The following is a 27,961-nucleotide window of genomic DNA, read 5'->3' on the forward strand; positions in this document are numbered from 1 at the left end:
AGAGTTTATGGAAGAAAAGAAAGGAATTTAAGCCTTTCAATGGCCTCTCTTGGCGACAATGACAGCTCGTTGTAACCCAAAGCAACCATTTTATTGTAATTTAAAGTCGAATTTGCAATTTATTTATCGCCAAGGTGATTCTTCAATCATATTATTGATGAATTTATAGTCATTATCTGAAGTATGATGGATAGGTATGTTAGTTTTCAGCGGAATTGGGTGAAGTGAGATCAAAAAAGTTGAAAATATCAGTTTCAGCAGGTAAACTGAGTCAAAACCAATTTCAATGGGTAAGTTGAGACTAAATGGCAGTTTATGAAGGCATTCCAATTAATAAGCCTAAAAATAATGCAAAAAAATAACTCTCCATAAGGATTGCTCCACTTATATTTATCTACTTTAATCTTTTGAATACATTTGATATTATCTACAGTAAAAGATGGCAGAGTTAGCTAAATCTCACAATAGAGTAGCCCTAATAATCTTTTGAATCCATTTGATAATTTGGCAACATGTTACATATAATCTTTTGAATGCTCTGCATGTTGGTGAAATTGATTCAAAGACTTTTCATTTACAAGTGAAGAAAAATATCATTAAATCAATCCATAATACATACTATTTTCTTAATAATAATATATACTATTTTCAATTAAATATTTTCTTAATAATATATACTATTTTTTTAAGCAAAACGGTAGCGATTTTATTAGCATTTATTGGGTGGACCTAAATCGCGGAGGAATGGAACGATGAAAGGCCTCTTAGGGACATCCATGGGCAGGACGCAAATTAGACTTGTTTCAATACTAAAGTTTTGGATTACTATATCCAATCGCTTTCTGCAAGCAAAAAGGAAAGAATACACAGTACATAAAAAAGTGATTTATATATTAGACAGTGACCGTTTGGCCTTCAAAAGGGCGTACAATGCTAAGACCCTTTCAAGTTGTTATTCAATTATTAACAGGACACGTTGACTTATGCCTGTTTACACGCACTTTTCATTTCTAAACACCCATAATTTTTTTTTTAATTTTATTTATCATTGTATCCCATTGTTTAGCTATCTTTTAAAGATAATCCTATAATTTAAAAATTAATAAAAAAAAATGAATGGGCAAATTTAAAAAATGAGGTTAGGTGTCCAGAGCATGGTGGAATTTAGCTCAACGGTGTCCAAAGTAATAGGATGTCTAGAGTCAACTTTTGGGTGTAAACACCACTAATCTAAACGAAAATATCTCATTAATTAAGTGCAAAAAAAAAATTAACTATTAAAGATTTCATTGATTTTTAACTAAACTCCCTGAAAATTATAAGAAAATAAAATCTTTCAATTTCTTTTTTTTATATTTTCATCCCAATCATATGCCATATCACAGCCAACACGTGAATAGCGTGGCAATGCATGCTTTAAGCAACCGAAAGCAAGACGCATACAATGCGGATCACGTGGTAACCTTGCGCGTGCGTGAGTCCAACGCAGAGACCCTTACCTGACATTAAAATTGGCATTTGTGTTGTGTTTTCTTTGTCCGTCTTGTTTTCATGACATATCTGATATTTTAATGGGCCAGATTTTATAATATCCGTTGAAATAAGCGGGTAATACAATCTGGTCCAAAATCGACTCATTAACATTACTGGGCAATATGAAACTTCAAAAATATATTTTAATGAAAATATATTTTAAATCAATAATAATTAAATGAAAAACATAATACTGAATTAGTATCTACATACCACATTGTCACATAAATAACTTCAAAAATGGCTATTATTGTAGTACCGTTTTTTAGTAGTTCTTTTATTTAATGTAGAAATGTGAAAAAATATAAAAGAAAATATAAACACTCATAACTACATGCCCTATCACTTTTGTGAAGATGTCAACTTCGAAATTCGCACTATAATCTCATAAACCATAGATTTAAATTTAACCGTTGATTGTCGTTTACGTTTCCACTCCATTATTCTCATTGAATTTCATTTTTCAGATTTTCGTTATTGAAAACATGATATTTAAGCGGATGCATAAAGATGAAAGGTTCAGATCATTGATATCATGTTCAAATTTTTACGGTCAATGAAAAATATTGCTCAGAGTTTATAAAGTCTCTGGAAACTGCATAACATCAACTTATATTTCAATTAACATAAACATCAGAATGTGATATCAACGATCTGAACAGATCATTTTTATGCATTATCCAAAAGATCATATTTAAAAAAAAATAAAAAAAATCCAGTGTGAAGAATAGAGCATAAATGGATTATGGTGCCGGATGTAACGGTCTGTTCCCAATTTTACAGTTTTTATAATTTTAATAAGTGAATTTACAAAAATGCCCTTTGAGGCAAATGCGTTGACTTTGTTTGACCACCTTATCGTGTCATGTAAGATCTATTTTCTTGGCATATCCCAGTATAGGCAACTACCTATGATGGTATAATCCTTATCTTATCCTACTATACTTTACTTATGCTCTGACGTTGCATGTGAAATGAGTCCATTCCCGCTCATAGCACTCTTATATTTAGGCACTTTTAGGTTTAAATTTATTCACATTTTTCACATCACTACACTTTATGGCTTCGTCACCTTCCAGGTGTTGGCCAGCACAGCTCGATTCGAAGTCCTAGTGGACATGGTTGGGGTGTGTCACCAGATTTCGGAGTTGAGCCCTTCATAAAACTATAAAGCTTGTCCTTACGAGTGGTTGTGTGTATGTGTGTCTATATATATTACATTTTCACACTTCTACACTAATTATTATGAATTTTATTCATATGCACTCAAACAAAACAACAAAAAAAAAAAAAAAAAAAGGGTTTTTTCATTAGCACCCCACATTTTGTTGAATACACCCCATTTTAAAATTTAATATTTAATGAGTTATATAACTTAATGTGAATGACAATTTTGACCTTATAAATTTTAAAAATAAAATTTTAAAAACTCTAAATACACCCCAAATCACTTTTAACATTATATATCCTAAGATTAATTATCTTCTTTAACTCTCAAAACCACTCTTACCTTCCTCCGTTAGATGTAACAATTTACCGTGTTAAATTGCTGTCACAAGTTTGGCAATGAGACATGCTAGCTTATTCGCCAGAACCCTGTAGCTTTGTAACAAGAATCATAAAAAAAAAAAAAAAAAAAAATCATTCTTATTAGACTTGTACAAATAGCATACAATTGTCAATTTCACTACAAGAAAAGTGGGCAAAGAGCACAATTGATTTGTATCCCTTTCAATTTCATTGAGCACAAATGCATATATGTGCGTTTTGAGTATCATTGAACACAAAACTATTTTGTATGTGCTCTCTAAGCAAAAGGAACACTGGTTTGTGCCGAAAATGAAGTGTATTTGTGCCTACTTGCATGTGTCAACTTTAAATGTCAGAAATGAGCTTTGTTTATTAATTTACGAAAGCACCATAAAAGTTATCATGCTCTCCGATGTAATATATTTAAATTAAAAGTAGGTTTTCGTGTTCACGCCCTTCTTCTCTCTCTCCCCTCTCTTAAACTCTACTACTTGTCCTCCTCAGCAATCTTCCCTTCTTCCTCCCTCCCCCTCTCCCTCCTCTTTCACGCAACAAAGCCGCTGTCACCAACGACCGTCTAATTATACCTCTAGAATCCTCTTGTCGTCCTCTTTCCAACTCCCAAGTTTGTTTCTCCAAATTCTTAGCCAAATTTCCTCAATTTCACATCTAAGCAAAGGTGATCGTGGGCTTTCCTGCCTATTTCCGTCAAAGGCTGCCGGAATTGGACCACGATGCAAGAGGTAAAAATGATCTCTCTTTCCTCAGTGTATTTCAATTTTGTGACTCACGTGATTCCTCCCAAACTTGATTATCTGTATGCCCTGAATTTTCATGTGCCTTACTAATTGATTGTGATTTAGGAGTACAAATTTGTAGTAGATTTAGAAGTGGTAAATAGTAGTTTAGTAGAGGCATTTGTAGATTCAAATATCAATGTTTGTTCATTAGTTCCCCTAAACATCACACATTTTGCTTCTTGTTTTCTAGTTTGCTCGACTTTGTCCGTTGGATCAGAAAGACATGGCCCTTGCCTTCATCCATTTGATGATAATTTTGCTTCTGTTATTACAGAAGTTTTTTCAATTTATTATTTTTTTATGACTTGTTATTTGTATATAATGTTTGATTTTGGATTATACATATTTTTACAGGATTGATGGGAATATATTATGTTGTAGAGGTGTACTTTACCTTCGTGCTATTTCTCATCCTTGTAAGTGGTTACTGTACCATACATTAATAAGTTTGGTTTTTATTTGCTTGAAATATATACAACATTATTAGAGGTCCTATTAATGTTTTGCTCTTATTATATATAAAATAACTATTTTTTTATTTTTTATGAAACTTATATTTACTAAATTTCTTTCTTTTCCAGGAAGAGGATGAACTTCCTTCTACAATTATGGTTCACAGTGTCGATATGGATTTGCTTCCTTGTCTTGTTAAGGTACACTGGACATTTAGTTGTACCAATGGTAAAATGTTCTCTTTTTTGTCGGAGAAAATGAAACTCTTTTGTTATCAGATATGTGTAAAGCTAATGAATTCTCAATGTTGATTGGATGTTTGTGTAGTTAAACATCACTGGAAATATGTGATCCTTTCCCTTTTTCATTTTTCCTTTGGTTTGGATTTCAGGAAGGTGATTGCATAATCCACCGAGCTGGGAAAAAGGGTAAAATCAGTTATGGGTGGCTATATGTAGGAATGCATGGATACGTTGATAGGAAAATCTCATTATTTTGTTGGTCTTTTATCTTGAACACTTGTAAACATGTTCTTTATGAGGAATATTTATGTAGTTTCATTATAGACATTCCATTTCTACTATTGGATTGCTTTTTACAGCCGAGACTACCATCTTTGATATTATGAAAATTTTAAATTTTTGGTTTTATTTCAAAATTTTACATTTCTATTGTTTTTTAATACAATCTACTGGGCACAATAACAAAAATACTGCAAACATGGATGGAGAAAGTCATCTGACAAGTTGTCAGAACAAGGACACAAAAAAGCCTTTATTTGTGCCTACCTCTTTGAGCACTGAACAGTCTATTGTGCCCTTTTAGCAATGGTGACGCCCATAGAGGGGATAGACACAAAGATAGTAGTTGCACTGTTGCTATTGGTCTATGAGCACCATTGTTGGTGCTTTTTGGCCTCAAAGGGCACAAATAATTTATTGTGTGCAGTGTTATTTTTTTAGTAGTGTTTGCAGATTTTTAAGTTTAGTTTGGGCTTACTTTCTGTCAGACCTTTTAAATACCTCGGAAAGTTTCATACAACAACAATCTTGTATATATGCTTTATTCCCTTATTTTATTAGTGGTTTTAATAAAAAAAATTTGGGTAAACATAGTTTTACAGTGACTAAGTTCTCATGGTAGGGGAGGAAACTAATATTAATGATTTATTTCTTGAGGAAATTAATATTAATGTTTTATTTCTTCTGAAGTGGTTAGAATTTTGAAAAGCAATGGAGGGAGGTAGCAAAATTTAAAAGGTTTAGGCAATCTCATGCGAAATATTATAGTAGTTTTCTGTAGTCTTTTGCTGAAATTTTTCATGGTTTTTTCATTATCAAAGAGTAGGCTAGCTTCTGGAAAACTATGAAGCAATCCAAAAATAGAATTCATGAAGTTAATGCAGGATCATTATGCTCTACATTTCTAGATCCCTTTTTGTTACAAAGTGATGGATTGTAAAATATTTTTTTCCGTTAATGGTGGATTCTCAAGTCTATATGCCTATTTTTTGAAAGCAAAGAGAAACAACATAGAAACCACCTATTCAAAGAAACAAGTAAGATTTTTGGTTGATCTTATGTATTTGCACTTAAGATGTGAAGAGTGTGGGGTGTATGTAGAAAATGTGGGGTTTATGTAGGGAATTTAAGGTGTATGTTGAAAGTTGGGGTGTGAGGGTATTGTGGGAAAGTATGTGGGGTGTATTAAGATACATTTTAATTAAAAAAGCAAATGTGGGGTATATTAAGTATGTAAGGTGCATTCAACAATATATGGGGTGTTAGTATAGCAAACCAAAAAAATATTCATGAGGGTTTGGAGGGTTTTAAAATTTTAAACAAGGATGTAACTATTGTTTATGCGTAGAGGATGCAATCATGAGTGTTTATATATTCTTTCACATTTTCAACTTTTACATTAATTATTAAGAATTTTTGTTTATTTCGAACTCCCCTAAAAACAATATTCATGAGGGTTTGTAGTGTTTTAAAAATTCAAACGACGGCGTACCCATCATCAAAGTGTAGAGGTCGTGATCATGAGCATTTGTATATTTTTTTCCTCATTAATATTTTTCATACTTGTAAATGAATTATTATGAATTTTTTTATGTGCTTTGATATTTTTAAATTGCTTTGTATTTTTAATGTGCTTGGGAATTTTTAATCTCACTTATGAGAGATTAAGTACTAAGGCTAGTTTTGCTCAAAAAAAAAAAAAAAGTACTATGGCTATTGTAGTAACTAGTATGGTTGTTTTAGAAGTTTAAATTATCAAACTAACTTTTTTTTCTTAATGGGTTACCCATTAAGAACCCGTTATTAATAGGTCCTTAAAAGGTGACTCGATAACAACCAAAATAGTTATCGTGTTGATCCTTAAAAGGTGACTCGATAACGACTAGAATAGTTATCGTGTTGACCTGAATCCCTTCATTTTATCACAATGCTTAAATGCAGTGGCAAAAAGGAATTATGTTTATATACTTGCGCTAGTGCAAGTTCGATCTTTATCAATTTACCACCATCAAACAAGAAAATATTTAGCCAGTTAACGCTACCACTCTACAAAAATAATAATAAAAAGAGTTCCTCAAAACGCTTTGTGGCCAATTCATGAAACTTTGTATTTACTATCGGAATGGTCAATATTTTAAATTACTCTGGAAAGATTATTTCTTACAAAAAGCAATTAAAACTGTGATCATTTAGTCAATCAATTGCAACAGAAAAATAGTTTTTAATGCTTTTTTTTTTTTTTTTCAAAATGTGTGCATGTGTTTTTATTCAGTTTAATGATTAAATGATCTAATATTTTATTATTTTTTCCCAGCTATGATTTTTACAGAATGATTTATAGTATTGCAGTTCCAATTAGAAGCATGAAGTTCTGTAAACTAGGCATGGAGTATTTTGAGGAGGAACTCAAAGCACAAGTTAATTTTTATTTATTTATTTTGTTAGGGCCCAAAATCTCACATACAAGCTCAATCATGTCTCAAAGCCCAATTGTTATGGAAGCAACACAAGTCGAGCTTAAATCCATGCATAAAGTGCGAAACGAAGAGTATGCAAATTCATCATCATACCATGCCAATAAAACAATAAAATATTGTATGCCAAGCCCATGAAAATCACGCATATTTATCGTGTCAAGCCATTGTTGGGGGACTTTTAAGTCGAGCTATACTTGGGCATTGACAACTACCTTCTGCTTCCTCTGGTTCACTTGAACACCAAGTCCTGGGATACCTTGAAAGAATTAGCATGTCTTAGGAACTATCTCGATTGGATTAAGGGCTCACAGAGAACATGATAAAGTAAATAATGGCTTGCTTAAGTGAGGCATAGTGTGGAAGCTAAAAACTTTCCAGTTGAGCAAGAGATGTTGGAACCAAATTCGCGCACCTCCGTGAGTGGAGGTTGAACACAAATCCGAGTAAACTTGAGCAACCTGGAAAAACAGTAAAACAAGCATAAGCAAGCCTTAGACCGGAGGAGGGGAGGGGTTGTGTGTGTCAGCCAAAGGCTCTCTGACGATCAAGTTAGTGAATGATTTTATACTTAAGCAATGGGCAAGAGAATTGAAGTGTAGATTACATTATTGTAGATGAACCCTAGGTGGGTGTATGTCTCATTCATTGATTGAACATGTTTACCCCTATCCGGGTTTTGAATCCCTTTTCACTTTATTTGAGAGTCTTTTCCGTTGTTTAATGTACATCTTTTGCTGTTGTTTCTATTGTTTCTAGTTTCGCCCGACTAGACATGTCTTTGATTTAGCTAGTTTTCCAGAGTATGTTAACTTTGGACTGATGAGAAACAAGGTGAATCATATGTGAGTTTGTGGGCCCGGGACAGAGCACAACAACCCTCCTTGATGATGTTGATCTAGGAAAACATCATCTCCCAAACTTAGTACTTGTAAGGGTACCCATCGTAATATCCAGAATACCACCTTACTCCGATACCAAGTATTCGAACCCATGGAGAACCCATTGTCTTGTCCCTACTCTTTTTGCTAGATTGGAGATCATGATATTTTGTTTATCGGGAATGTCTTCCTATGTATTTGTCCATCTCATTCCCTATATGGGGGGTTTTTCGAATCTTGTTGCAATGTGATGTTTGAGGAATGTAGGTTCCTTAACTCGTATTGCATGTCTGTTTCTAGTAAATCTTAGATGAAGGTTCTTTGGAGGTGTGGTCGTCTGCTTATGGGTCAGAAACACTTTTTTAATCCTTTTGTCAAAACATATGTGTCAGACCTGAGCATTTATGACCAAACTATTCTTAGCTGGCTTGCCTAAGGCATTTCCACATATTAGAGCTCTGTTGGAATAAAATTATTTATGGGGATCACCTAGTTTGGATGCCCCATTCGGACCTGCTAACACTTGGTATCGTAGAGCTTACTTGACTTAGTGAGTTGGTCTGGCATATAAGTAGTTCTACTTGGTGTCAGAGTTCATAGCCACCTCACCCTTTCGACTATTCCCTCGAATGGCGTAAAGCCCGGATTTGAATGTTATAACCCACAACCTTACTAGTTGTATAAACTTTCTGGAGGTCAGATGATGCATTAGACTTCTGGGTCAAGGCGCCATGCCCTTGCCCGTAGCCCTCCAACTGTTATCACACTTATTATGGTTCGAGTCTCCTAAGCTGCTAACTGTTCTAAATTGAATGGGCTAAAAAAGGCTCCTTTGACAATGTAATTTTGAACTTTTTAAGACATGTATTGCAGCTAAGTTTTCAAAGTTTGGCCCTTGTTTTGAACGAGTAGGGTACTTCTTGCATTCCAACAAAAAAAAAAACAAAGAAAGAACACATATTTAAGACAAATGGATGCACTTTATTCATGATCAAAGTAAAATTTGATTGACAAAGGGGTGTGATTAAATCTAAAAAAGATTGCCTACATATCTCCGGGATGGATAATCAAATCACTAGTGTAGTTCTAAGGAAAAGATGATATGATGCAAAAAATTACATCAAGGATCACTTTTGACAATAAGCCTATGGTGAGGTGTTGGGAGATGAGTTCTCCATGGACTTGTCTTCGCGTAGACGGCGACATTGCGATAAGGTCCAGAGATGACTACTACATATCCTGGGAAAGGAATCAAACCTCGTATAGTCTGTGAGGTGCTTTGTTTCGTTTTAGGTCATTTGGATAGGTCTATAGGGGATTTGATTTTCTCCAGCAAAGGTTCTTCCTCTCAACATAGGTTTTTTAGCTTCTCTATCATCAGACCTTTCGCTGCTCGGCGCCACTCCTAAGTAGTGAGGGGGGATTCTGTCTTCAAAGAGGACAATTTATGTGACATGCATTCTTTCCCAGTCGAGGATAGCGTTGCAAGGAGATGGGCTATCCATCACATGGAAAGTCATCAGATGTTCGGAAGGTTTCAGTTAAACTATGAGATGTATCATTCCTATGATGCTGAGTGGGGTTTCATTAAGGACTTAAATGCTTGGACAGTCAACCACATTAAGTTAACTCCATCTAGGATATTCATTCTTGTAGCTGCTTCCTTAAAGAGGATATTGACTTCTGACCCGTTGTTAATCAGGACTCTGCCGACCATAACGTTAGAGATTTGGAGCCTGATGATGAGGGTTCCATTAAAGGGTGGACAAATAGTTTCTGACCTGATCGGGGGATTCTTCACTCGAGGTTTTCCTGAGATCATTTTCTTCCCTTTCTGCACTTTTTTGAAGTATTCTTGTTTTCTTCTTATGTGATTGATGCTTGGAAGAAACTTCCTGCCAGTGTGTCAGGGGAGTGGTGGTCCCGGAATCTTGTGCAGTTGTGTTGTTGAAATGATTTTTTGGATCACTTGTTCCAGGTGTGGATCTGTCATTCTTGGGAAATGTAAGCAGCGGAACTTACAAATTGAGCGAGGTTGTTTTCTACAGTTTTCATTCTTTCACACAACCTGGCAAGCCTCACCTTTTCTTTGATCTGTAGGTTTTTCTTGAGGTATTTTACTAACATGCATATCTTTTGTATGTCGTCCTAGACCCGATCGATGAAGGAGGCTTCTTCTCCACTTGGGCCATTGGCTTGGCCATAAAGCGTTCTTCTAGATATTGCTTTCATAGGCTAGAGTGACTTGGTTTAGAGGACTATGGGTTTTCTCTCAATGAAAGCACCAATTTTTGGAACCAAATTTGCACTCCTTCTTGAGTGAGGGTTGAGCACAAATCCAAGTAAACTTGAGTAACCTGCAAAATAGTCAAACAACCATGAGCAAGCCTTAAACCAGGGGGTGTGTGCCGGGCAAAGGCTCTCCAACTGTCAAGTTAGTGAATAATTTTAGACTCAAGCAGTGGGTAAGAGAACGAAGTGTATAGATTGTGTTACCATAGATGAACCCTAGGTGGGTGTATTTATACCATGGGAGAGATATGAAATCCCATTCTTGGATTTCACTATTGTAATTTACGTATTTTGTATTTGCGGGATTTTATAGTATTTTTGCGAATTGAAATTAATTTTAGATTTTAACTACTTAGCTACAAAGTTCGAATTTTTGAAAATAATCATTGACCTTTGGAGGTCACAATTAATGTTTTCAATTAGAGCTCAATCCTACGAATGCATAGGCAAGAATCATTCACCAAACAAAGTTATAACGAATGAGATATAAACAAGCAAATACAGGGGCGAAATGGTCATTTGACCATTATTTAGAAGGCTCTAGATTTGCTGGAGCAATAATTTGGGTGCCACGTGTACAACTTGGATGGGAAGAGTAAAAGAGAAATGAGGGAAAGGAGGGGAGGAATTGGCTAGTCAAAAAAGAAAGCAAGGAGGGGAAATGAGGGAGAGAAAAACCACCCAATCTGGATTTTCCCTTTAACCCGCGAACTTAACCCAATTCTAGTTAGCAATTCTGTCAATTTTCGTTGGTCTTTCCAACAAATTCCACTCAACCATCACTTGTGCACTCCACCCTGACCTCCATTATCCCATTTCCACCAAAAATTCGAGAGTTTTTTGCCTCAATTTCGCAAAAAATTACGTCGAGGGTTTCGTGGTAGCACGGGGACAATTCCGCCATTTCAGAAAGGTTTTCTATCATCCACCACCACCCTCAAGCGTCTCTTGAGTCCAGAAACATAGCCCAAACAAATTTAGGGGCGGCAGAGTTGCAAATTCACCAAATCAATGAACACCCATTTCTAGCGTTTCACAGGATCGAGGGTGTTTTCAAGCATTTTCAGGCCGAATCAGACTTCAGCCTAGGTATGGCAGTTGTTCCTGTTGTTGTGTTCTACAATTCTATAAAATTTGGTAATTTTTGGAGTTAAGGGAATTTTCCGGCAAATTTGGGCAGTTGACCGCCATTTGCGGTGGCGCATGGCCCGAGGACCCACTTGACCCTTCTAGGCTAAATTTGATACCCTGATTCCATATGTGACATTCGATGGATGAAATCCCATTGTTCGAACATAGTTTCATTAGGGTCCACCATTTGATCATTATAACCATCGACGATCCAGCCGTTGGATCATCACCAAACTTTAATGCGTTATAGAACGTACTATTTGAGGACATTAGAAACTAACGGATCGGGAATCTAACATACAGATCCTGATTAATTGAATTTTTAAGTTTGTAAATCTAATTGTTGACTGCCACCTAATTCTAGCAATTTGCGGAGATCCAACCATTGGATCATTCCAAAATTGTAGGATATTGTTCTAGAAGATAAATGAAACTCTTGAGAAATTATGGATCAGAAATCCGTGGGTGGATATTCCGTATCGAATTACATAGGGTTGTGGACCCCACTGTTGACTAAGAATTGACTTTTGGTCAACATGTCTCGAATCATTTTAAATACTAAAATTAGTACTACTAGAGACTACGTGAAGTCTAGTGGGCCTACAATGGTTAGTGAGTGACTTTAATAAATGTGATATGGTTATTACCCTAATTTTGTATTTAATATCCTTTGTGGATATGACTTGGTTTTATAAATGTGATTTCTATTAAAATGTATTTTTATATTTGGCCATCAATTTATTGTTATGAAATGTGATTCGATTTGTTGATTGGAATATTTGTGAAATTTGATTGGAAATACATGTTGAATTGCTTGTGAAATGCTAGGGCTAGTAGTGGACCATTAACCCATTATCATAGGGATTTGTTTGCTTTGATATTGTTTCATTTTTCTCTTCGTTGACCTATTATAAATTTAGTAGTTGTGCTTTGCTTCATTTCATTAAGCCTTTGTAAATTGAGCACTTGATTCATGTTTTGTTTCTTCAAGCCGTTGTTATGTTTCTTGGACTTCCGCTCGGTTCCGTTGAGTGGCTCAAAATTGGGTTCTGCTGGGGTTTTGTTGAGTGGTCTAGTTCCCTGCTCCATTTGGATTTCGTTGAGTGGTGTAGAATCCCTTGTGCTCAATGATTCCGTTGAGTGGTCCGGAATCGTATCTTACCTTGGATTTCTTTGAGTGGTCTAGAATCATATCCACTCGGATTCTGTTAAGAGGTCCGGAATCCCTTCTACTCCGCAATTCCGTTGAGTGGTCCGGAATTGTATCTTGATTTGGATTCCATTGAGTGGTTCGGAATCTTGCTTGGTTTTTTAGTTTTGTTTAGTGGTTCAAAACCCGATGTTGTTGGATTTCCTTGAGTGGTCCGAAATCACATTCTTTAGAGATATAGGCTTCGGCCAAATTGTGTCACATTAGCCCACGAATCAAGCCAAGCATATCAAAGCAAAATCAAGCCAAGTATGGAAAGCTTCTAAAGCAATCGAGCCAATCAATGCCAAGCAAGTTAAGAAAAATCCACCCGTATAACAAGATCTCTTACATGCGGCATGCAAGATGAGACAAAAAAGCAGTTTTAATCAAAGTAAAAACAAAATGAAACTGCCAACTTTCCAAGCAAAGCCCAACAAGCAATTCGACGCCAAGAAAAAGTGGGGTAAACCTGCTAAAGCTAAGGGAAAAAAGGAAATAATATAATGATCACAACAAAGCCCAAGTTGCTATTTAAAGGAGAGAGAGTGTGCGTAACTCGCTGCCGGAAGGTTAAAAGTCGTTCCTGCGGGCTGCTGTCGCTGCAAGACCTCAATCGCGTGACCTATGTCTACCCCAAGAGATGAGAAATCCTTAGACCTTATCTTCCACTGATTTCATTTCACTACCATGTGTTTGCATAATAAATCACATCCCTATCTTTAATGCATAAATTGCTCGTTATCCACATAGAGCAGGCTTATAAAATAATGTGCGATCAGGTTTATATATGCCATGCCATCAATTCATATGAGTTCCAATTTAGAGTGTATTAATTTCTTTTGCCAAGAAAGTGCATAAGCCTGCATAAATTGGTTCTCTGCGCATACTTATCATGTCTAAGTGTCATTGAATAGTTAAGACTTAAGACTTGTATTACTCACTCTATAGATGATCACACATATTTTTATTTCATGGTTTCACTCATTGCTTACCATGCACACTAGTACGTAATGTAGTGCACTCTTATTAATTGGTCAGTATATGAGTAACTTACATGCTAGAAGTTTGCTCATGAGACCAAATATATTGTGGTAAGCACTTAGTACGTAATGTAGTGCACTCTTATGAACTGGTCAGTACATGAGTAACTTAGATGCTAGAAGTTTGCTCATGAGACCAAATATATTTGTTAATGCTCAAATATATCTTGTTAAGTTATGCTTGGAGCTAAACCTTGAACAGCACGAGCACTAAGCCCACACTATATATTCTCCACTATAAACATACACATTTAATTACTGCCGGAATAAGAAAACAAGCAACCTTCTCAATGCAATATGTGTAGAAACCCATGCTCAACAAGGCTAAACAATTTAAATCAAGCATGTAGTGCCAATAACAAGATCATTCTAATCACGCGAAGTAGGAATGCATACCAAGCAATTAACTATGTGATTGAAATGCTTTCGCAATACAGAAAAGAAAATCGTTTTTCCTGCACCAAATAGTTCGAGCAAGAGATTGAGTACTTCAAGCCATGCAAACATGCTGATTCAAGAATTCCTAGCATAGTCGATATTTCAACATACCTAGCAAGTCTGAAGTATTATCAGCCTCAAGCAATTCAAGAAATTCAAGCATTTCAGTTGACTCAGGAAACCTCAATCAAAGTCAACAGAGCCCACACACCCTTTACCTTTTAGGTTTGAGTTAGCTACCAAACACATGTTAATTGTTTACTATAACCATAGCTTCTGTAACATCCCACATCGACCAATGGAGAGAGGATGATGTGCTTTATATATACATGCCCACCTCCATATAGCAGAAGGCCTTCTGAGAGCTCACTAGCTTCGGATTCCATCGGAACTCCGAAGTTAAGCGAGTTCGGGCGAGAGCATTCCCAGGATGGGTGATCAACTAGGAAGTTTTCGTCTGAGTTCCCAGAAAGAAAATCATGAGGGCATGGCCCAAAACGGACAACATCGTGCTACGACAGAGTCGGGACTAGGATGTGACAGCTTCTCTGCCTAGATTTACTTGTTTTTTTTGCCCTACTGTTTCCACTACATTTTTGCATGCTAAGCACCCTCATGCCTTCACATCCTAAAAAATACCATTTTTCATCAGAAACTTTATGCGAACACCTTTTCCACCAGCAACTTTATGTGAACATCCTTTCCACCAGCAAGTTTATAGGAACACCATTTCCACCAACAACTTTATGCGAACACTATTTCCACTAGCAACTCTATACAAACATCACTTCTACCAGTAATCACATTCAAAATCATAATTATGCTTTATCTAGGACAATTCGAACAAATTTTTACAATATCGACGCAAGCTTCCTCCATCACCAAAACCATTGTTGAGACCCAAACTTCATTTGTGGCCAAACCTAAAGAACTATAACCCGATCTTGACATGCCAAAGATTTTATGATGACCAAGCACATGATGAATGAAATTTTTATAACGTGAAAGTTCAACCGACTTATGCTAAAGTGTCATGCCTACAAGATGATACCGAGGTTAACAGACAATACCAAGTTATGAGCTATGCAAGTCAAAATATATGCCTAAACCATTTGATCAACATTCACGTGATTAAAAAATTATTTCCAAGAGAGATAAGTTTTACATGTATCAGACACTCAGTTTTGGTGCAAGAAGCTTCCTTGCATCCATGCATATCCCATGCTTATTATTCCCCTTTCCTACCATGCCAATAAGCACTTCAATAACCATTTAGTGGGAACATGAAGCAATGCCATGTAGATGTCCATGTCAAGAGTGATGAAATTGAGGTTCCACCATAAAACCAATAGGCAATATAAGGAGTAGCTCAAGATCATATAATCTCATAGCAAGACATGTCCCTCACTGATGTGGGATAAACTTTTCCTCACATAATCAAATCTCAACACGCCCCCGCACATGTGGCCGATTTTCAAGCCTACACATGGACAGCAACTGGGTGACGCATGAGCACATGTGGCCTTTGGGCTTTTACACGAGGGACAACCTATTCTGATACCATGATAAAATTGAGGTTCCACCATAAAACCAATTGGCAGTATGGGGAGTAGCTCAAGACCATATAATCCCATATCAAGACATATCCCTCACCGATGTGGGATAAACTTTTCCTCACATAATCAAATCTCAACAAAGAGCAAGCTAAAAAGCACATGAAGAACTAATCATGCCAAGTTAACTACAATCAAGTGACCATGCCGAGCTAGTCATTATACCTTGACAAACCTCACTTGAAAAGCACTGTCAAACAATCAAGCTAGGCCTAGAGATCCGCAATTGCAGAGCATGCATGGGAACAACAAAAGACAACAATGACATACTAAATTATGAAGAAAGACACTCTTACTGCAAGAAGCACAAGCCTAATTTCATTAGAGAAATTTGTGCCCATACTTTCAAGCCTTAGTACTCGCCTAAACATGACAAGCATCAAGACCCTAAAATCCCTAGTAAGCATGCAAGCATAGGAAAAGTCAAAAGAAAATTCTGCAAAAATTCTTCTTCAATGAAGCAATAGGCGAAAATTTCCAAAGAGAAGACATGCCCATCTCTCATGGAAATCAACAAGGAGAAGTGGGAAAGAATAAGGATTTGTCATTAGGAAAGAAGAACATTAAACTACTAGCCTTCAACCAATAACAACACCGAAAGTCTTTTTTAGGAAAATGAACTAAGCATGGATAACTATGAAAAAGATCATCATGCTGTCGTCAGTTTGCACACAAGGGAAGGGAAAGAGTCCCATCAGGCAAAATGTGTTTTGAAGTTTTGGCCCAGGATTTTATTTTTTGGCCCAATCCAATTCTCTCATAACCTAAACAATCACGGAGGCTAATGTTGGGGCCCAACAATCTCACCTACAAGCCCAATCAAGTCTCAAAGCCCAATATTTACAAAAGCTTCACAAGCTGAGCTTAAATCCATGCATACAATGCAAAACGAAGAGTATGCAAATTTATGATCATGCCACACTAATAAAATAATAGTTTATTGGACGCCAATCTTATGCAAATCATACATATTTATCGTGCCAAGCCGTATTGCAATATTAATCTATTAATATTATAACTTGAGTCACGCCAAGCATGTAACATGCTTAAATGAGCCTAAGCTACATAACGGGGCTTGCCGAGTGGTTCATGGAATTAGAATTGTGGAAGACTTTAGGTTGCTTGGGGGCACCAAAAGTCCAAGCTCATGATTTTGGATTCACGTGGGAAGGTTTGAGAGGGAACAAATCAAGTTTTCCCTTTCTCTTGCAAACCAACTAGGAACTTGGAAAACAACTAATGCCCAAAGTCGAGCTATCCAAATTAGAACCAAATCACAAGTTTACCTGAAGCCGCGCACCACATTACTAGAGAAAGAAGGAACTTTTCCTTTCCTTTCCCATCTTACACAGAAAAACAAGGAGAGAAAGCAGAGGGGAATGTTACCAAAGATGAAGTCGTATTGATTGACTTGGTGCAAGAAAGGTGTTGTGGGACTTGGTGCAGGAAAAGAGAAACTTTGGGCAGTATGCTCAAATAGGCTTCATGGGGCTCCTGGCCTCTACAATGTTATACCAAAAGGGAAACCTGTAGCTGCAGCTATGGAAAGAGGAAGGGAAGACTTAGCAAATTTGGAGAATGAGAAAAAGCCAAGGGATTCTCCTAGCTAGATCTTGGAAGGATACATGCTTCTATATATAAAAGGCATCAATATGCTACAAAAGGAGAGACAATCACGTGGGGGGAAGGAGAACGACAAGGGTAATAATGCACCAAGCAGAGCAAGCTTCTTCTAAGTGCAAGAAACCCTAATTCTTCAAAGATAAGTTTTCCTTTCATTCTAAACCTTCCAATAAGCTTCCTTACCTCCTGAAAAAAACTACAAAACCATAGAACCAAGAACAACCTCTCTCTCTCTCTCTCTCTCGCTAAATAAGTGGGATTTTGGCTTCGACACCATGCATCATTCAAGCAAGTCATAATTTATTATGATTACTCATTAATTCCCAATGTTTGTTAGTTTAACAAATACTCCTCAAAGCCACCGAAATCAAAAGGGAAACATTCGACTATTGAGGGAAGCACTTCGCCAGCGAAGGAAACATTCGACTAGCATGGGAAGCATTCACACTCATCGGAAGAGCTTCCATGGCTACGGGAAGAGCTTTCACAGCTGCGGAAAGAGCTTTCACGGCTGTGGAAAGAGCTTCCACAGCTATGGGAAGAACTTGAACTACCACAGGAAGCAACTCATCGTCGTTGGAAGCACTCAACATAACACCAAACCAAGCATCCAAGAGCTGCTGGAAGAACAACAAAGCATTCCCTAGGACTTGCTTTTTCTTTGGGATGCTTTGGGCTTAGTCCTCGCTAGGTTAGACATGAGGTAGGTGAAGGTTTTGGCTCGCCTCTTAATAACATAAGCACATCATAGCCCTTCGGCACAAAAACCACCCAACAGTTTTAAAGAAAGTTGAGCACTAATATGCTCTAGTACTACGAAAATTTTTATCAAACTAATTTGATAATATTAAAAATATTCTTAAAAGCACATATAATGTCTCTTAACTTTTCGAAATGGAACAACACTCACCATCCTCCCGTTTTAAATTCTCCTTTCACAAGGCAATCTAAATCTTGTTCACGCAATCTTCACAAGAGGGTGTCTGACGAAATTTAACATACTATGTGTTTGATTTATTTATTTATTTTTATATGGTTTTGTAGTACCAAGATATATTATAGAAACGATAAAGCACAATAACAAGTTTTTCAGGATAAGCACGTGGCAGCTTTTATATATATGATAACGAAAACATTTGTGAAACTGTAAGTATATCGTGTTTGATACTTCTTTGACATTGTCTTTGAAATTAGAAGACAATAAAGCCGTTGCATTTCCCTCCTTACATTCCCCACTCACCTTATCTCTTCATTAGTTGTTTCTCTTTGCTTTCCCTCCAATCAATCCACCAGAAGAAAAAAAATGAATCCAAAATCAGATTCTGATCTTCCTTTACTACTCAGCTCACTCAGTAACCAGAGAATTAGTGGCCTTGCTCGGTTCCAATGGCCACCAAATTAGGCTTCAATTTAACATCTCCAACCCCTTTTAACCCCTCTATTCAGAGACCCCTTGTGTCTGTTACTTCTCCCTCCTCCACTAGGGTTGAGTCTTTTCAGATCAGTGGCAGACAGCTATGCCTCCGCCTCCGCCGCCGCCGCCTTTTGGTACTTCCGGCCAAGGCTACTGCTGACCAACAAGGTTAGGATCATATGTCCATCTAAGCTTCGAGTTTGATTTTTTTGTTGTAGCCGCTTTAATTGTAGTTCTGATTAATAGTAAATGAAAATGATTCATCATGCAAAGCAATATTCTAAACTACGGGAACGGAAATTAGAATGTAAGTGCAAGGGGTGATCACACTATTCTGGTGAACTGGCTTATCCATTATAAAGGGTGTGCTAATTTATCAGCAAACAGATAGTATGTGGAAGATTCAATTTTTAATTCATTACATAGGTAGGGGCAGATTAGTAGGACCACTAACCTAGCCACCGCCATGAAAGAATATAATATAACAAGAATCTTCAATTTGAGATTTATTTTCTAAGTTTTAATGCAAAATGAATAAGGGACTTATTCATGACTCAGTCTTAAGTTATTTTAGCTTACACCATGGAGTGTGGACATTTTTTCCATATCAAGTTTTCTTGTACTATTTAATGAGTAATGTTATATAGACCACATTTATTAATCTCGTTTTTTATTGGTATGAGGGATCTTTTTTTTGTCAAATGATTGGTTTGTTAGATTAGATGTTAAATTAGAGAGCTAACGGGGTTTGAACATACGTAGTGGTGCAAAGGTAACACTTTTCTCCACCACTATGGTAGAGGACCACTTGCGTACAAGGGATCCAATTGCATAATTTGATATCATGCGAGTCTTGTCTCTGTGAAATTTTAATCAGCAATGTAGTCAATTCTTGTAAAAGTAGTCAGGAATTCTTGACGATATCGAGCTGGAGCAACCTGTTTTTCTTGAATACCTCGATTCAACGCCAAAGAATTTTGTGCCGCTACTAGGGATGGGTTCGGTTTTTTGCCAAAACTAAAACCAAACCAAAATTTCAGTTCGGTTCAATTTTCTTTCGATTTTCATCGGTTCGTTTTTTTTTTTTTTCAGTTTGATTTTGTTCAGTTCAATTCTTGTTATTTTTTATTTATAAAACCTGTTTTTTTATATGAATTTTTAGGGGGAAAAAAAAAAAAAAACTTGTATTGGTAAATTAATAATAAAAAAATGAAAAAAAGGGGAAAGTAACTGTACATATACAAAATCATATATTTAGAAATAGGCTTGTATTGGTAGACTAATAATCTAATAATTCATCTCAATAAACTGACCATGCAACTACAAGTACAAGTCTCAAACCATTCATGGCTTTTTTCCAAATGAAGTTATCAACTACAAGTCTCTGGCCTGCAACAGAAGTTTCACATAAAAAACAAAAACAATGACAAAGTCAGACTAAAAAAACAAATGAAGGTTCATAATAAATAAATAAAAGAAACAAGTGAAGGCGTCGTGTTTTTAAGGCTCAAATAATGTCGTGAGTCATAAAGGGATTCGGTTCGGTTTTCGAACCTCCAAAACTGCAATCAAACCAATAAAGTTCAATTCGGTTTGGTTTGGTTTTTCCTTTTTCGGTTCCTTTTTTTTTCGGTTTTGGTTTGATGGTCGGTTTGGTTTTTTTCGGTTTTTGGTTTTTGAACCCACCCCTAACCATACCGTAGTCATCTTTACTTGGTGATAAATAAGTAAGTTTTTTTTTTTTCTTTTTAATTTATACTCTTTGCATGGTTTGTTTTTGGAATATTTGCTGAGTCAATTCCAATGTCCTTTTTTCAGGCAAGGTCGAAAACGATGACGTTGTTGACAGTAAGATTCTGCCGTATTGTAGCATAGACAAGAAAGCGAAAAAGTCTTTGGGTGAACTTGAACAAGATTTTCTTCAAGCTTTACAAGTAATTTTACACTACATTTTAATGTTTTACAGTACTATAGTGTTTTGCTATTGAACACACTATGATTCTATGGATGAAGCGATGCAAGAAAGTACTAGGTCTGGATCTCAACCAAGGTTCCGATCGACTTAGTTCTTCGACCGCTTTCACAACTTATCCCGGTGGCATTTTGGTTACCTTCTTCAAGAAGTCAGCTAGTTTTTTATTAATTTGGATGGAACGTGTTAAAGGATGTTTGCATTTGAGATACTAACTGGTCTCTTCTTTTTTTTGCTCGTAAAGTCATTCTACTATGACGGAAAAGCTATTATGTCAAATGAGGAATTTGATAACCTCAAGGAAGAACTCATGTGGGAAGGCAGCAGCGTTGTCATGCTAAGTATGTACCGTTTCATTTGTTCAAAGAATGGGACTTGGCACGTCAATGTTTTGGGATTTCATAATGGTAATATTTCTAAGATTTATTTTCGGTTTCTGTTGTTTAATTTTACCATGCAGGTTCCGATGAACAGAAGTTTCTGGAAGCCTCAATGGCCTATGTGTCTGGCAAACCAATTTTGACAGATCAAGAGTACGATGAGCTGAAGCTGAGACTAAAGGTTAGTTTGTGCTGTTTTCATGTTTAGGCATGTAAAATATGATTAATGGTATACTTTCTTCTTGCCATCGGTCTACCGTTTCCATTTGCTTCAGTTGGTGAACATGATTTTTTTTTCTTTCCCAGACAGAAGGGAGTGATATTGTTGTCGAGGGTCCAAGATGCAGTCTTCGTACTAGAAAGGTGCATAATGCTGAGTTTTGCTCTTTCTCTATATATCCATCATATGAATTACCGTGTGTACGTTTAATTTCGTGGTTTTATAAGTACTGCATTGGTTTAAATGGTTCCTATGCATCATGTGCCGCAAAATGTGAACGTAATTACTAAATATCAAAAGGATTATCTCTTTAAGAAAAACATTTCTTCAGTTTTTTGTATTCGTGTGTTTGGTTATACATGTATGGATGAAAATCCATCACTTCAATACTGGATCTAAAGATTCTAAACGGGTGATTTCACTTGCTTGTTCCCCCAAACCTCCCTGCACTTCTGCAGATTGATTTACCATGTGAAAAGTTGTTTAAAGTTGTTATGTACTATTTGTTTTCAGTAAATTCTTATGTGTATTTGGATATTTAGCCGTCCTTTTTTCAACCTCTTATATAACTTTTTGGTGAGATTCCTTGCTAAAACTGAGTTGTGCTTGTATTGATTAACTTTCTCCCAACAGGTTTACAGTGACCTGTCTGTTGACTATTTGAAGATGATCCTGCTAAATGTCCCTGCAACTGTTGTCGCGCTTGCAGCGTAAGTCAACTTCTTATATCATCAAGCATACGCTTGAAACTCACAAGCTGATGACATGCAATAGATTCTAGGCGCTGTTATATGCTTGCTCCTTAACACGTAACCGAAATGTAGATCATTAAATCTGATGGCTCCAAAACCAACTGCTTAACCACTTCTCTTGTCGCTGAAGTTCTCGTCAAGTTTTCGTAGATGATATTGAATCTAGTAATTAACAAACATTTTTGTTTCCCCATCTGCTAGGTTCTTCTTTTTGGATGATCTGACCGGTTTCGAAATCACATATCTTTTGGAGGTATATTGGTTTAACCACATGAACTTTTGGTTTCTGTACGTATCCATTTTATGCTCTTTCAAAAAAACCTTTGGTAAATTCTTGGATTGCAGCTGCCGGAGCCATTCAGCTTCATTTTCACATGGTTTGCTGCTGTGCCTGTCATAGTTTATTTAGCTCAGGCACTCACAAAACTAATTATCAAGGATGTTTTGATCCTAAAGGTAGGTGTCTTGTCAAATGCTACCTTAATTTGTGGATACCCTATTGCTTTTAACATTTCACATTTATTTTTCTAGGGCCCTTGTCCAAACTGTGGTACAGAGAACTTGTCATTCTTTGGGAGCATACTTTCAGTTTCAAATGGTGGTTCTACCAACAACATCAAATGCTCAAAGTGAGTATAAAACTAATCACTGATTCTAGACAAAGCATTGCAGTCAATCATGCACACGTGAATGATTTCTGACCGTGTTTAGATACATGTTGACTCCACAGTGGAGCTCACTCGCACCAATAGTCAGAAATCATTCACGCATGTGCGAGAGCAACTGACGGTAGCATTTTTTTTTTTTTTTCTATCGACTTTCTTTGTTTTTCACTTGTGTGGTTTCATCTTTTGGACTTTACTTGGCTCCTTCATATAAGGAGTCATTCCTCCTTCATCGATAATGTGGCATCATTTCATTACAAAATCATAAAAATCCAAACCGTTCATTCTCTTTATCATTGTATAATGACTCATTTAATTTAGAAACTAGTTAGTTATTAGTATGAGTCAAAAAAGTTGGCGATTCACCGTGAAGATGTTATTTGTTACCGTTGGTTTGTTCAACACATAAGAAAAAGTAAATTATTTCCAAATTGATTGAATTTTTTTTAAAGAGAATCTTTAGACAATGACAAAGACAATGAAATGGTTTGATTATAATGTTTGCACGGTGAAATGATGTTGATTATAATGTTTGTACAGTAAAATGATGTAACGTCGTCGTTGAAAGAGGAATGGCCGGAGTCAAGCATTATACTTTTCTCTTGATTTGGATTCTACGCTTCTTTGGACATGATTTACAAAAGTATTGCTTCCATTTAATTTTAACTGTGATGAGTAACATTTTACTGCAGCTGCGGAACTCCATTGGTGTATGATTCAAAGTCGCGCCTGATCACGTTGCCGGAAGGAAGCAATGCTTGACTAGAATTTGTGCCAAGTTTTTTCTTGTGCTGAAGAAGAAGAAGAAGAAGAAGAAGAAGAAGAATATGTACTTTTTTTTGTTTCGTGAGGTCTCTCCGGAACATCTCAACAGTTGATTGTGCATATGAATACAAGGTAAGAGGAAGATGATATCATATGATCAGACGGTTCAGTTTTACTCTTGTGCCCTACATAAGCCTGTAGGTCGGAAACACAGTTGCCGGTGCGCGAAACTTAAAAAATAACTCAAATTCAAACGGCCTCCAGAAAAATGAGAATCAAACCAAACCCTAATCGCGACAAAACATGTGACGCTCCTTCCCACTCGATCCATCCGAAATGCCGCCTCCGAAGAATCATCAGTGCTGATGCTACAGCCATCTTCTCTATAGGATCGCCACGTCCAAATAATCTCCTATCTACATAAAATGATAAGATGTGAGAACACCCCCTTTTTGGGTCAAACCCAATAGACTTTGACATAAAATTTCAGTTTACCTGAAAGTTCAGATCATTCAGTGCCTTGCTTTCATCCACTTGTCTCCCGTTTCCATGAGAATTCCTCATCCCAACCTTAGAAACCAAGAAATACACGATTTTAAAAATAAATAAATAAATAAAAAAGGAGAGGGGCAAAAGTAGTTCTCAATTGTATGTGCATGAGTACTTCTCGATTGTGTATGTACCTAAGCTTAATTGTTTTGTTTCCCACCTCGCTAAATGCTGGAAAACGAGTAAATATCGTACTGCATACGCACCTGTAGACTACCTCCAAATGTAATGGAAGATAAATTTCAAAATAAAAAGAAAAACGAGGGGACAACAAAACCAACTGGAAAGAATTTCTCGGGATCTGATCAGTATGAGAAATAGTAAGGAATTTTCTAAAACAGCAAGTTTTAAACTAACAATTGCATACAACAGTTGAAATACAATTTCACATGTTTTTACCGCAAAGAGGTGAAAACACACAAAGCAATATCGCTTTTCCTATTGAGAGGATTTATTATTTTGACTTGAATGAGCATAATTTTGAGTTGAAGCACAAAAGAGGACTCATTTATCCGTAGAGTGGATCATAAAGAAATTGGTTCTTGGGTAATCTATCTCATCTTGATACGTGGATTTGAAGATCTACAATTGAAGGTAGCAAGTACCTGTTTCACCACAAAGCGACCGTGCTTATCAGGGTATACAAACGCAAAAGACAGTCTAGCACTTCTACTAGCCTCTGGAGCAATCTCTTGGACCTGAAAAACAAAAAAACTAGAATTACCTCGGAGCAAGTAATCTAATGTTATCCAACCAAATATAGGAAAGATGATAGGATGGCATGACATTATGAAATACAGATAACGTACAAGATCAGTTAGCTCACGAAGTTTTGCATCTTTCCGTGTATAAATTTGAACCTTATCTTTTGGTTCATTGCCTCTCACCGTAAATTCTACCTCACTGTGATGAGCCCCAATCTGCCAAAGGAAATAGTTAAAAGTAAATGTAAAAGGCTGAAACGGAATGTCAGCACCCAACCAATATATCCTTATATTAACATCACGATCCCAAACTTCCAATACCGCCAACTTCTCCTACTTCTCAATAGTAACACGCGTTCGCAATTCTACAAACGTTTCCCCATAATCCGAAACAAAGTCTTAACGGTTAGTAACCCAATGCACTTTGTTTCCCTACTTAACACTATCTCAGAATCATCACCAAAATCTTCCATTCAACTGATTTCAGAGTCTAATTAGAGCAATAATCTTCAAGGCTAAGATAAGCTGAGAAACGATATAATCATAACAACCTAAATATTCAATCCTTTTCCCTTCACTCTGTCAACTGGGCAAAAATTATACCACCCCAATAGCTTCCTAAGTCTATCCTCTGCAACAAAATCAGCAAAACCCGCTTCGAATCGAATACCTCTGAAGTAAATAAGATATGGGTTTTTAAAAAATCTGAATTTCCAGCCAAAATCATTAACTCCAATTACTTAGAGGCCAAATTTCACAAGCATAAAAGATTACCAAAATCACTAAACAATTAAAACCAAAACTGCAAAAAAATAACCTGTAGAAAACAAAACACTGGGGTTGCACATACCTTAGTGAAAACCCGAAGGAGCAGAGGGCAAGTCTGCATTGCATACAAAAACAAACAAAGCTTTTCATAAATATATCATATAAACCAGCAAGAAAAAAATTAATAATAAATTAAAATTTTGAAAAATACAGAAACCGTAAAGAAGTAACTAGCAGAGCTCAAAGTTAAAGAGAGTAACTTTTCGCGGTCGATGGGTTCCGAGTGGGGGCGAGGTGGCGGGGGCGGCGGACCCCTGGAATGAGGCGGGGGAGGAGGAGGGAGCTGTCTTCAGGGTGGACCTCGGGTCTGGGGCCCCGGCCCGCCCATCTTTTCGTCTAAGTTTCTCTCTTCTCCATCGTTGAAGTCCTAGCTTGAGAACGATTTCGGGTTTTTAGGTCGGGTTTTGGAGTTGATGTTACAGAAATTTACCATCCAGAAATTTTTCATTATGATCGAGACACAAAGGGTACATCATATGTTTTTATATAAATGATAGAAAATTTTATTTTTTAAGTTATTAACTTTGTAACGCACATATCTCACAATTTGTATAGTCATACGTGATGCACCACCCGTGTACCGGTTGCAAAAAATTTCTCTTCAAGATGAACTCCAATTTAATTATCATATGAAAGAAAATTAAGTCTTTTTTTTAGAAAAATCAGTCTTTGAATTATAAAAAGAAAATTTTATTTAAACACATATAACCTTTTACTACATCCAATTTAAATTTTAAATATTAATTGTCTAATTCTAGTATCACCCTTTATTTATCTTATGTTCATTCCGACTAAAACTCTAATAGCTCAACTAATACTTGCACCATTCGCCAAATTCATCAATTGCCATGTACACATGAGATTGCAGAAATATAGAAGGATTGGTAAGCCAATCCCACTTGAGGCTCTTCATCCACATTGGAGAAAATTAGATTTTATCAATTTGCCAAATAGTAGTAAACAACCAGTTCCTCCGGAAAAGTCACGAGTAAAGAGACACTTCTGCAAGTCTCATGATAGGGAATTTAACACAACGTAAACGGGCTAAAAACTCCTATAATACTTGCAAGAATGACAAGATTATTGTAGTATAAATGGATCTCGTAAGGTCGTTATCCACAGGGATTATTAAAAATCGAAGCAAACCAAATTCCAATTAATTATTGTAAAGCAGAAAGTTGAGATTATTGATTTTTATAACATAATTTAATAAAAAGAATTTAATTAATAAAAGAAACTAATATGCAATATTAAGGATGAAGAAAAAGGAAACAGTTTTGTAGAAATCAAATTAAAGAAAGCACTAGGGTTCCACCATCACCTAGCAATCCTATGTATTTTTACTAATTACTTATGATCTACACATGCCACTTTGAAAATTAGGTCTTCCTAATTTATATTCTACTTGGAACCTCCAACATATAACGTATGCCTAACATGCAACCCGTCCAGACATTTGGATCAAATCTGAACATGAAAGACTCACTATACTCTATGAAAACCTTTTGAAAAACCATGCAACCCCTAAGATGTGGTGTTCATCTTAAGCAAAATTACAATTATTAACCACATGAAGCCAGCGCCAATTTCAGGGAACCTTCCGACCAAAATTGCATCAAATTACTTTTCTAAAAATCCTAATGGTGATCAGGCATTAAGACAATTAGATAGTATTAATCACAGTGATTAGTAATTCAAAATGTACATGCAATCAATCATAAGCAATGATTAAAGTGAGTTCAAGGTGAGTGAACTCATGATGGTGGTCCACGACGGAATGCACGAACACGGCGAAATCGACGTCGTGGCTTCGGGACACCCACGACACAAGTTTGTCGTGAAACAAGACCAAATCAGCTCCATTTTTGGTGGAAAATTGCAAAGGGAGTAACGACATGAGGATTGATGGTGGTAAATCATCTCAATTCTTCGGGAAATTGATGAATTTCACCATAAATTATACGGGGTTGCGATAGGGAAACGGGTCGCCCGGATCTTCCTCCTTTTCCTCCTTGCTCATTCCCTGATTAGGCAGTTTCCCACCCTTTTCTCTCCTTTCTCTTCTCTCCTTTTCATCTCAACCAGTTATCTATCTCATTCCTCTTCTTTTCTATTCATCCCCCAGCCACACACGTGGCACAACTCATTACACCAGAAAATCTGGAGCCTTCTAGATTAAAGTAAAATTACT

At 36.4% G+C, this 27,961-nt stretch overlaps 2 protein-coding genes across 2 annotated transcripts; one reads left to right on the top strand and one right to left on the bottom strand.

Moving 5' to 3' along the window:
• Nucleotides 1–18,701: 18,701 nt before the first annotated feature.
• Nucleotides 18,702–23,864, top strand: LOC103952864 (PGR5-like protein 1A, chloroplastic). Its single transcript, XM_048589016.1, has 10 exons — nt 18,702–19,103; nt 20,754–20,869; nt 21,152–21,248; nt 21,368–21,468; nt 21,594–21,650; nt 22,141–22,217; nt 22,461–22,512; nt 22,605–22,715; nt 22,791–22,888; nt 23,617–23,864. The coding sequence occupies exons 1-10, from the start codon at nt 18,908–18,910 to the stop codon at nt 23,684–23,686; spliced, it is 975 nt and encodes a 324-aa protein (XP_048444973.1). The 5' UTR covers nt 18,702–18,907; the 3' UTR covers nt 23,687–23,864.
• Nucleotides 23,737–25,831, bottom strand: LOC125479619 (histone deacetylase complex subunit SAP18-like). Its single transcript, XM_048589152.1, has 5 exons — nt 25,793–25,831; nt 25,048–25,158; nt 24,844–24,936; nt 24,185–24,259; nt 23,737–24,105 (listed from the first exon to the last, which is right to left on the bottom strand). The coding sequence occupies exons 1-5, from the start codon at nt 25,829–25,831 to the stop codon at nt 24,073–24,075; spliced, it is 351 nt and encodes a 116-aa protein (XP_048445109.1). The 3' UTR covers nt 23,737–24,072.
• Nucleotides 25,832–27,961: the final 2,130 nt, after the last annotated feature.

This window comes from the organism of the source record quoted next, unplaced genomic scaffold, assembly GCF_019419815.1.
Source record: "Pyrus x bretschneideri cultivar Hongxiangsu unplaced genomic scaffold, Pyrus_bretschneideri_v1 Contig3, whole genome shotgun sequence".
NCBI lineage: Eukaryota > Viridiplantae > Streptophyta > Magnoliopsida > Rosales > Rosaceae > Pyrus > Pyrus x bretschneideri.

What these genes read in the sequence shown, in the direction of transcription:
- LOC125479619 (XM_048589152.1), bottom strand. Translation starts at nt 25,831, where the DNA reads ATGCAGACTTGCCCTCTGCTCCTTCGGGTTTTCACTAAG. An exon ending in TTCGTGAGCTAACTGATCTT is followed by an intron (nt 24,937 to 25,047) that starts GTACGTTATCTG and finishes TTTGTTTTTCAG; the next exon opens with GTCCAAGAGATTGCTCCAGA. An exon ending in TGAATGATCTGAACTTTCAG is followed by an intron (nt 24,106 to 24,184) that starts GTAAACTGAAAT and finishes CATTTTATGTAG; the next exon opens with ATAGGAGATTATTTGGACGT.
- LOC103952864 (XM_048589016.1), top strand. Translation starts at nt 18,908, where the DNA reads ATGGCCACCAAATTAGGCTTCAATTTAACATCTCCAACCCCTTTTAAC. An exon ending in AGCTGAAGCTGAGACTAAAG is followed by an intron (nt 21,469 to 21,593) that starts GTTAGTTTGTGC and finishes TTTCTTTCCCAG; the next exon opens with ACAGAAGGGAGTGATATTGT. An exon ending in AACAACATCAAATGCTCAAA is followed by an intron (nt 22,889 to 23,616) that starts GTGAGTATAAAA and finishes ATTTTACTGCAG; the next exon opens with CTGCGGAACTCCATTGGTGT.